This window comes from Halyomorpha halys, unplaced genomic scaffold, assembly GCF_000696795.3.
Source record: "Halyomorpha halys isolate HHAL.00 unplaced genomic scaffold, Hhal_1.1 Scaffold482.1, whole genome shotgun sequence".
NCBI classification, from domain to species: Eukaryota; Metazoa; Arthropoda; class Insecta; order Hemiptera; family Pentatomidae; genus Halyomorpha; species Halyomorpha halys.
Window position 1 is genome coordinate 968,776 of NW_027109248.1, and position 11,137 is coordinate 979,912.

Sequence of the window (11,137 nt, forward strand, 5' to 3'; positions counted from 1 at the left end):
AAAAATAGCAACTAAAGGAGAAAAATGGAAAAATAGCAACTAAAGGAGAAAAATGGAAAAATAGCAATATCCAATTTGAACGAGGAAAGTCGAGAACGATTACAACTGCATTATCTTTTGTTAAACTGTTGTATTCTTGGCAGTAAAAAAATTTATATTCTAGTAAGATAGTCCCAGTGGCGGTCAATAAAGGTATCAAAATAGTAGAAGAAAACTATTTATTGTTAACCTAATAACAAAATATAGATTTTTTTTTTTTTTATAGAATCAACATTTCAATATAGTTAAAAACTATCGATATTTACCAACTAGAGAAGCTCCGGCCGTCTACTTGTTTTAATAGATGAGAAATTGTGTACATATGTATTTTTTATTTTTTAATTTAGCAGAAATTTAAAACAAAACATGCACTTTATAATACATCTATTTCTAAACCTCTAAGCAGAAGTAATTAATAAGCACTGAGGAGGGCCTCAACTAACATTATTACGTAACGTAGCACCACTTACGAAATTAACTACCACTTCTCACCAGTCTTTGTGGACAAACTTAAATTTTAATCTTTTATTCAGGTAATAATGTCAGATGTACTCACAGAATGATTTGAATAGATGGGTACCCTATCTTTGAGAAAATCGAAGGACTTGTAAGCGAACCACCTGCTTTGATAAATTTCTTCGGGCCCTGAAAACACAGACCTCTTCAATGAAATACATAAGTAATAATATAACTAAATTGCCTAGTCCCAAACAAGAATTTGATTATGAAATATATTTATGAACAAATAAATATACTTTAAATTAAGTTTTTTTTTTTTTTATTTGATGTAGTCCATAGATTACATCGTAGACTGAGGTTACTTGTGGCAGCTCTACTACTTGTTTTGGAACAGTCTGCTGGTCTGAGGTACCTCAGTAGAGAAAGTAACTCCAGTCTACTTTGTAATCTTTGGAAAACGTTCAATTCAAAATAAAATCAACATTTTTTTTTTTTTAGATCTGCCACTATAAAAGGAAAGCAGCGTTATGATTTAAAATTGCCAAATAAATTTTTCTTGGTATTATTATTATTTCGGTTAATAAAAATATATATACAGCGCCAGTAAACAAATTGTCAAATGGTATTTTTAAATCGATGTCCATTGGATGAGAAGGGCCAAATCATATTTAATGGTTACAGTTGTTTAATTAATGTTTCTTAAATGTTAAAATAGTTATTTTTATATGATAAAAAATAATTTTAGCAATCAATGTATCGCAAATCTCCGTATGAACGTAACGGACAAAAATTGAGGAGAAACACTGCTTTTTTTCTCCTCTTGGGCTGTAGTACTAATATAAGGTATATCACTTTATCTGATCTAGACAATATATAGTCTACCATACCTGAAGAAATTTTACTAAATATAAAGAATAAAAAAAGTAGACATTAAGTATATCTGTGATACATTTTTTTTTTTTTTATTAATTCCAAAAAATGTTTAAAAGTGTATTTGAAACTAAAACACCTAATTGAATTATTGTTTTATTAATTATATGTAAAGCGTAAAGTAACTATAAAATTAGACGGAAATTCTGTCATTTGCTAAATGAGGCGTTCGGTCGTAAAACATTGTTAATAAAAATTTTATTAATTGAAGTTTTTGTATCATCGGCTTTTTTTACGCTGATTTCATAAATTTTTGAGAGAATCTTTTGGAAATTTATTTTCTTGAGAGAATAATGTTGATATTAAGTTATAGTAAGTGACTCTAGTTTAAACGTAAAACATTGCAATTAAGAAACATTTTAACATGTTAACATTTTGTTAACCATGGTTAAAACCATGTTTTAAGATTAAACGCATCAAATATATATAAAAATTAGAGAAAAATATATTATTTACTAATAAATCATGCTGCCCAAATATCATGGGTCACAAGAACACCAGTATACCAATCGGTCCTAGGATAAAATGTAAATACCAACGTAAGTAGTTTTCATGCTACATTCTTTTTTTTTTTTTTATTTCTTCATCAATTAGTTTTTCCTTTTCTATTCACTTCTATTATTCTTGTTTTCTTCTTTTCAGTATATTTTTAATTCTCTCTATTCTCCTCCCATTTATCTAATAGGTTTCTTTTCCAGAGAGATAACATAAATACTCCAGGTATTATACAAATTTTAGTTCAAACTTTCAGTTCGCACAAATGAAAAAATAAATAATAGGAAAAATAAGTTATAAATAAAAACTTGGAAATAACTAATTGTCTAAGTTATGAAGTTAAAAACAAATAATTAAGTTGAAACTAATAAAAAAGTCAAAAAATAAATAAATAGGTTAAATAATATATTATAGTAACTACAATAACATACTTTCAGCAATGGCTATCGACTTCTTCGTTTTCATCTTTTCCCTCCTGTAGGAAGACAGGAGTGAGGTCATTTTGACCTTTAATTCTGCCAACTCGCATCCCATTTCTTTGGTGATGTGGTTCCAGCCATCGTTCTTTTTGTTCTTTACGTGATAATCATTGTTTGTTGGATCCCACAATTCAGGTCGTTCTCGGTACAGATCTATTAATTTCGTAAGTTTCTCGTGATTCCATTCAAATGCGTTCATTTTTGGGGGGAGGGGGAGGAAACAATTGTTTTATCAAACCATATCCTTTATATTGAAGAGAAATTGACAGAATTCCAAAATAAATTACTTGTTTTGACACGATAAAGTCGTATGAACTAAAACCACTGTCCAAACACAATGTATATGAATCAACACTATTTTCTACGAACCCACGCTCGTGTTCGCTGATGCGCGAGGTAGCACAGTGCTGCGCAGTTCGCCTGAGATGACAACACAACGCTCTCTATACTCGAAATCGAGCAACTAGTGACAACGTAACACTTGGTAGTTCCGATGATATTTCATAGATCTCGCTACCTCTTCAAACTATTGGCTCACTTAGTAACCTCTTGATTTCAGATTCACTTATTCAGTTGATGCGGTTCGGTTGTTGAGTCTTCTTTTACTCATAAAAATAAATAACGAGTCATGTCGGGCCTCATGATGAGAGGTCTCGTTGAGGTAAATAAGTTCAAAGGTGCTCTTGTAGGTGCTTTGCTTGGAGATTGCCTAGGGGGTCCATTTGAAGGTGTAGATGAACCTTCAACTGATACCCTTCAGGAATATTTTGATAATATGGAAAACCCTTCCTACACAGGTTAGCTATATACACCAACTCCTCCTAAAAGTTATCTTAAAATGATTTTTTAAAATGCCCTTTATTTTTAGCTCCTGTTAAAAGATTTACTGATGACACTGCAATGACACTAGGAATATTGAAATCTTTTGTAGAATTAGGTTGTTTTGATGCAAGAGACATTGCAAACAGGTGAACACCCTTAGTAAGTAATTTCAGACAATCATTATTTTAAGAAGTAATTTTATAAGTGAATAAGTCAAGTATACTTAATGTTTTAGGTTTGTAACCAATTATTTTCAAGAACCAAACAGAGGCTATGGAGAAAGTGTTGTTACAGTTTTCAAGAAACTTCACCAGATATTAAATAGTTCCAACAAATCAAATTCTGAGACAGATTTTTGGAAGCCTGCTCAACAGCAATTTGATGGTTCTGGTTCATTGGGCAATGGGGGAGCGATGCGGATTGCCCCAGTGGCTCTGTATTGCTATTCAGATTACAAATTGCTGCTTACTACTGCTGAAAAATGCACAAAGTTAACACATACTCATAAACTTGGAGTTAACGGTGCTCTGTTACAGGTTTGTTTTATCCTTATTTTAATTTAATGATTCATCTAGGCCTCTTCGACTTGAAAGTTTCTTTTGTTTAGTTACAGATGTTGTTATATAGAATTGAATTATTATTTAATAAACCTTGATTGTATTTCTTGAAAAGTAAAAGAATAACCTTGAGAAGCTAATGTGATCATGACTGTAATTGTTTAATTATTAACAAGTACAGCATTATTCCATTGTATTGTTATTATTTAAACTTGATTTCTTGGCAAAAATGATTTCCTTTTCCAATCTATATTTTCTCCATATAATCATAACACCTTAATATTTTGGAATAATCATTCCCCATCTTCAAAACACTGCAAATTTTAAAATTAACAAATAATTTGAACCATATGTAATAATAACACTATAACCATTTAATATAAATTAAATGGTAAATTTTATAATTAAAAAAAGGACTTCATCTTATTTACTTATATAAATATTAATCAAGTTGGTTACATTTTGTTAGTTTAAAAAATGATAGTTAAGATTGAGGTTCTTGACTGAACTTGTCTATTTGATTAGAATCTTCTATTTGCACTTTGAACCTTATCTTTTATTTATATCTCCTTTTGCCCTAAGTACGGATTTGATACATTTTTTTATGACTACAATTTATGAATTGTATTTATAACAGCCTGGATATCAATTGCTGATATTTAACTTCTTATTACAATTTGTTTTTCCCATGGTAAACATAGAAGAAATTATTTTAATATTTTAAATTGATGTATTCATTTGATTCGGTACTAAGAGTTAGGAAATGTTAATTTTACATTACAATGAATTTGAGAGTTTATTAATGAAAACTACTGAATTTGAATTCTAATGTGTTGTATAACATAGAGTGAACCCTGAATGGGAAGTAACTGTAGGAGTCGCGAGATTCTTATTTGAGCAATTTGTTCCAAAATGAGTTTTTTTTTTGTTGTTTTTTTTTCGGCCAAGACTCCCCATTGGAGTCCTATACTGCCTGACCATGGTTGGGGGTCAAAGTTCTTCATTTTGTGGACCGCCACTCAATGAAAAAAGTCAACGTCCCAGGCCGGATTCGAACCGGCACCACCAATAGACATCAACAAATTGGTAAGACTGTGCCTTAACCACTGAGCTATGGGTGGCCCCCAAAAAGTGTTTAATTTTAATAGTAATCTTTTATTTTCAGTTCTTAATGTTTTGTTGTTATTATAACATATTTCTGTACTTATACACCTTATTTTTTGTATCTTTCCTCACCCTTTTTCTGTTTAGGAAGATTTTATTTTAGGTCCAAAACAATTGTCCGGCAACATTAACACATTACTGGATTTCTTAGTAATTGGAGCCTGAATCCTGTGGATAAATCCTATGGTGCTTGAATGTTTTGACCTGCTCGTTTGACCCCATTTATCCTGAGTTCTCTCATTACTCTTCTGGACTTTTTGTTACTCCATATTACTTTTGTCTTTTCAGCATTCAGTCATTTCATGTGAACAGACAGCAATACTTTTTGGAGAATATTTAGGTTGTACTACAGGTTTCAGTCATTGTGTGCTAATACTACTATATCTTTGGCAAAATAAAGCAGACTGTAATTATTATGTCTTAAGTTGGAGTATCCCAAATGAAAACTTTGAGCCTTTTCTTCTCTCTCTCTGGTTTTCATTAACTATAAATAATTTAAAATTGAAAAAAAAAACAATTTTAATACAGAATTCATATGAAGTCATGTTATATTTCACCTGATTAAACTTTGATAAAAAATAAAAAAATAATTTTTACTTAAAAGATGTTCAAAATGAAAAGTAATTTTAGTACTAATACCATATTTCTACGTCAAGAAAACTTCAGAACTGTGAAGTATAAATATTTCTGAAGGTCTATTAATATTTTTTTTTATTATCTTTAGGCTCTTGCAGTACAGCAAAGCCTCATGTTAGACCCAAGTCAACCTCTTGACGTTGATTGCTTCATCACAGAATTAATGGTAAAAATGACAGAAATAGAAAAAGCAGATGGAAATGGGTTTGTTCATATCTGTCATTAAATATAAATATAATCCAAATAAAAATAAACTTTATATAAATCAACTTATAATGTATTTTCTTTTAGAGAAGATACCAAAATTGATATGCCATATGTGGAACAGTTGAAACTAGTTCAAAATTTACTAACGGTAGGAGACATAAATGATGAAGAAGTTATCGATCTTCTGGGAAATAGCATAAGGGCTCAATATTCAGTACCTACAGCTCTATTTTGCTTTCTCAGAGCACAAAGGCCAATTCTATCAGTGCAGGTAAAAATGTTATTGATCATGAATCTACAATAAATATTAGGTAAATGATATTGAAATGTACCTTTATATGGAATATATAGTAGGTTGAGTATTTGGATCATGAAAAATTTTGAATTTATCTTTTTTTGGAAATACACGTTAAATATTTAAGACTAGTACATACTGGTATGTTACTTGATTGACTGGAAGTGCCGTTTTCTTTTTCACATTTTGTTGTTTTTCATAAAAACAGTTCCAATGATTTTAATTAAATGTAATATATAAATGTACTGTAAAGTGATCTTTAGTATCGCCTAGGTCTTTTCCTCATTGAAATAGTATGGAAGAGCTTAAATACTAAATTTTCTAAAAAATGGAAATAAGCGACTATCTCTCTTTGTTATTTGTATTATTTAATAAATAAATGTGAACTATCTAGAAATTTAATTTTTAACTAAAGGAGAAAACAAATTTTATTCAACCACTTAAAACAGACATCATAAGGAAATTGTTAAAAGCTGCCTCATTCCATAGTACATGGCTTTATTTTTAGTTAAACTGTTGTATTGTTTTTTAGTTTTCAGATTATAGTTTATAATCATTAATTATACCTCAAGAAACTCTTAAAAATGAATTTTCAAGATTAATAGTTGATCATATGTAATAGATTGGAGGAAGATAGTCCGGGTGGCGGTCAATAAAAGTAAATGGTGAAGAGTTAATATTTATTGGCTACCAATGGATCGCCTCACTTTGCAGGGCTTCGGCAAGGCTAAATGGGGAAAATATGCAAACATTGTAAATATGATAAATATTATCATATCATACTCTACCTCATTATAGTGGAGATAATGGAGAAAGGAAAAGGAAATGGAGTTAGCTGTACCATAGGGGGAGAGGCAGATAAGTTCGAATCATTTTAGGATAAAATCTTAATCAAATCTGCCTAAAAGAATAAATACTTTAGTAAAAACTGTTATACTCAATAAATTTTAAGCAGATGTCTTGTGTGGAGGGAGGGAAAGAGATTTTACTTTACTTTAAGCCCTTTTTGATTTTGCTTAAGCGTTTGAACATTGGTGATCACTGTTATAGGTCCAACATTCATGTCAGTTAGACATCTTTTGAGGAAATTCATTTTTTATCATCATCATGCCAAAAACATGGCTGACGTCCTTTCAAAACCAAATTTAAAGGTGAAATTTATTATCAGGGCCCAAAAACATGTAGAAGAAGCCAGTTTTAACTTCCTATTCTTTAGCACAATGTGCACAAATACATTCAAGGTGAATTGAGTTAAGGATATCAGGATGTGGAATAAAAGTTTTAGAAAGGTGTTGTCCAAATGTTTGTGATTTTTCAAATATATTTTTGTGATCAGTTCTGGTCTAGGTTTGCGATTCGTTGAGAAGTGGGTGGTTAAAATCTTTGAAATTCAACAGTTTTTGGTGGTCCTCCATAATGATTTGTCAGTAGTTGTAAGATTTTCAGTGAAGTTAATTAAATTTTGAATTTTGTATTTTCTGATTTCTACTTTTAGTTTGTTAGTCAATTTGGTGTAATACGTTTTGTCAGTTGGATATCTGGTCCTATGCCACTTTGATCTTGCTCTGCGGTTTTCCCTTAATAAGATACGAATATGCCGTGGCAGGTTATTTTGTTTATTGTTATTAATTCTATTAGCTGATGTGTTGTCAGTTATACTTGTTCTTATTGATGATGTGAGTTTTTCAATAGCTTCATCAATGTCTTGTTTTGTCTTCAGTCGAATGTTTAGTTTCCAGTTCGCATTTAAATTTGTCCCAGTCAACTCTTCCTGTTATCAATGAAGGGGCGGAGGGCTTTGGTACAAAGCTTGAATGTAAAAAAAGCAGAACTGGACTATGATCTGATGATAGGTCGTCCAGGGATTCAACAATGGTTTGAGAGGAATAAATCTGGGAGGTGATAAATATGTCAAGGATATCAGGGCACTTTTTGAGGGATGTAGGCCAATAAGTCGGATTTTTGGGAGAGAGAATGGAATAGGTATTGGATGTGGAAACACGGGAGTTGGATCCCCATTGTTGGTGCTTAGCATTATAGTCTCCTCCAGCAATGAAGCGTGGTCCGAGGGTTCAAAATAAGGAATCAAGGAGGTTATAAGAAAGGTTGTTACCAGGAGGACAGTATACAGCTGAAAAGGTACCATGGAAAGGGCGAGTTGAAGTGTTAACCGAGGTGAAAATAAAATAAAACATTTAAACTAATGTTTAAATATTCAAATTTATGTCCAAAAAAACATTTGTTTCACATACAAATGATTTAAGAAATGTTATTTATCAAATATCACTACAATATATTTGTTTTATTTGAATTTTAATTTCTACCTTTGATGTTTTATATTTTCTTTTAAACATGTAAATATGATAACATTAGTTGGTCCTTTTTGTTAATTAATTTTAGTTCATTTGTGTTTAATTTTTTTTCATTTGATTTTATTAGAAGTTAATCACCTGAAAAAATATTTTCAGTTTGTCTGTTTCTAAATATATAATGTTTTTTTGAGCGAATGGCTTAATAGACTTCCAAATTTCATGTCTCAAATTACTTAGGCCTGCAGGTTTCTACCAAAAATTGATACCCATCTTAAAACCTATATGTATGTAGTTAATTCTAAATTTTTGAAATTATTTATTAATAAATGAACATGGATTAAATCTAAGAGATTGATGTTCTTAAATAATTTCTAAAAAAACTGTTAAAAATGTAAAAGAAATTTTGCAAACAGTAAATATTTTTTTGAGAAGTTTATTTTTTCCATCTAGATTAAATCAAAACTCCTTAATCCTAATGTGTTTGTTATAGTTTGTTTTTTTTTTTGCCAGTTACAACTTTTCTCAAAATAAATAAAGGATACTATTGTTTGATTTTATTAAATTACTATTATTCCATTTAGACGGAAAACAAGTTCAGAAGAACTCTTCAGTATTGTATTTCCTTGGGAGGGGATACAGATACTATTGCTTCAATGGCTGGAGCGATATCAGGTGCTTACTATGGTCTGGAATACATCAACGAGAATCTCCGATCCCATTGTGAAGGTGTGGAGGAGATCGTAAGGTTGGCAGAGCAATTATATTCTATAGCTCCTTCACCGCCTGAACATCAGACCTAGTCCTTTTGTCTTGTTATCAAATAAACTATTATTAGCATATAACATGTTTATTTTTTTATAAATACTCTAAAGTCCTTTTGTTTTTCTTTTCTAACCTATAGGATATTTAACATGTGAAATTAATACTGTGATATTGAAGGGGGTTATGTTGATTATTTAAAAAATTGTGGCAGTCTTAGGGACAGGCCGAAACTTCTGGAAATGGAATAATGTATTAAAACTTCATCTATTTTACTAATTACAACATTTCTATTTATCTTATTTTCTTCTTTAATTATAATTATTGATTATTTTTTAAGATTATAGTTTACATTAACATTTTTATTATTAGTAAATGTTGGTATGATTGGCTTGTGACAGCTATATAAAAATAAGAAATTAAAAAATTTTATTGAATGTTTTCAATACATAATTTTTGTACCACCTTTTGTTCTTTCCAACAGTGAGTTTATTTTTCTTAAAAATAATTTATCTTGTAGAAAATCTATTAACTGGTTTTGATCCTTTGTCAAGATAAAGTTTTGAATTATATCTCATTACAAAGTGGATGAAATACTGAACTTTTTTAGGGCAATATTTTCCTCTTTTCACCTCACTAACTCGGTGTAGCATTAAGATACAAATTTTAATTATAACTCTTTACAAAGTTGATAGAATACTTAACATCTCCTTCAATTATTCCAAATCAAATTTTCCATTATTTAATATCAATCAAAATGATTAAGAAAAAAACCTTTTGAACTAAATTATGATATGGCAATCCACATGTTTTATAGAGATTAAAAATAAGATATCTTAAAATTTGATTTGAATTTAGTTAAAGAAATAATAAATTTTGCTGAAACATAAATAAAACACTTTACAGTGTATATAATTTTTATAGTAATAGTATACTAAAGTTTTTTTTTAAAAAACATTTTCTATAATGTTAATTTATATTTTGTAGATATAAAAGTCCTGAGAAAAAAATTTGGAATGAATATAGAATAAAATGTGATACAGTTTTTATTATTCCATCTTTTTTTTTTTTAATATGGGTTACTACTATTACTGTGGTTCAAAATGTTTTCCCTTGATCATTTTGATTTATATTTAGTAATTAAATGCCTTTTATCTAGTTCATAAATAAGTTTCTACATCTACAAATTATCTTGGCCATTAATAATTGAAAGAAATGTCATTAACTTTATTAAGTAACATAAAATGTTATCTTCGCCAATGAGATTGATAAAATTAGTTTTTATTTATTTCCTTGATAATTTTATTCAACTAAGCACAAATAGTGTAAATTAAGTGTTAAGGTATTTATTTTAAGTACTCTGATGATTAAGCAAACGGCTTAACCTATTTTTATTTTTGGCGGCTTAAATTATTTAACGAATAGTACAAGAACAGAGTGAAAAATTGGTCAGTTATTTCTTTAATGAGAACTATGTCTGTAAGCCAAAATTAATGAATCTTCCAAATATAGTCAAGGAAAATAAAAAAAGAGTGGCTGTTTCAAAATGAAAACAAAATTAATTTTTCTTTTGGAGCACCATATCTTTAAAACTACCTACAATACTACAAAACCTAATAGATTATAATTTAAAGAAGAGTAAATCTGTTTAAATATGAGCCCCTTAGAGCAGTTTACATTCAATAGTTCCCGAGATACAGTTTTTTAAAAAGTAACATTTTATAAAGAAATATTGAAAAGTCATTAGTTAGTGAATTTATTTTGGGAAATGTATATCTCAGGAACCATTATGCCTTCTTGAGTTGTCTGTTAGCACTCAAATTAAAGCTAGTTTAATGTACTATAAAGTAGTTTAATATGTTTAACTTCGTAGTAATCATATTTTTTATGATATTTGATAAAAATAAATTCACAAAATGTTGATTTCTAGTTGTTCGGACAAAATTATTTATTTATTTGATACTGTATCTCAGAAACCATCAC

At 29.4% G+C, this 11,137-nt stretch overlaps 2 protein-coding genes across 2 annotated transcripts in view; one reads left to right on the forward strand and one right to left on the reverse strand.

The window, feature by feature from the left end:
* LOC106683421 (uncharacterized) overlaps nt 1–2,906 on the reverse strand; it is a 9,250-nt gene extending 6,344 nt beyond the window's left edge. Inside the window, exons 1-2 of the mRNA XM_014424883.2 lie at nt 2,355–2,906; nt 596–684 (exon numbers count right to left, since the gene is read on the reverse strand). Of these exons, the coding sequence (XP_014280369.1) occupies nt 596–684; nt 2,355–2,601 (336 nt within the window). The 5' untranslated portion in view covers nt 2,602–2,906. The remainder of the gene's footprint in view (nt 1–595; nt 685–2,354) is intronic.
* A 124-nt stretch (nt 2,907–3,030) lies between these two features.
* LOC106683420 (ADP-ribosylhydrolase ARH3) lies at nt 3,031–9,440 on the forward strand. The gene is made up of 6 exons (XM_014424882.3): nt 3,031–3,199; nt 3,271–3,370; nt 3,460–3,760; nt 5,670–5,785; nt 5,873–6,059; nt 8,977–9,440. The coding sequence occupies exons 1-6, from the start codon at nt 3,031–3,033 to the stop codon at nt 9,193–9,195; spliced, it is 1,092 nt and encodes a 363-aa protein (XP_014280368.1). The 3' UTR covers nt 9,196–9,440.
* The last annotated feature ends 1,697 nt before the right edge of the window (nt 9,441–11,137 follow it).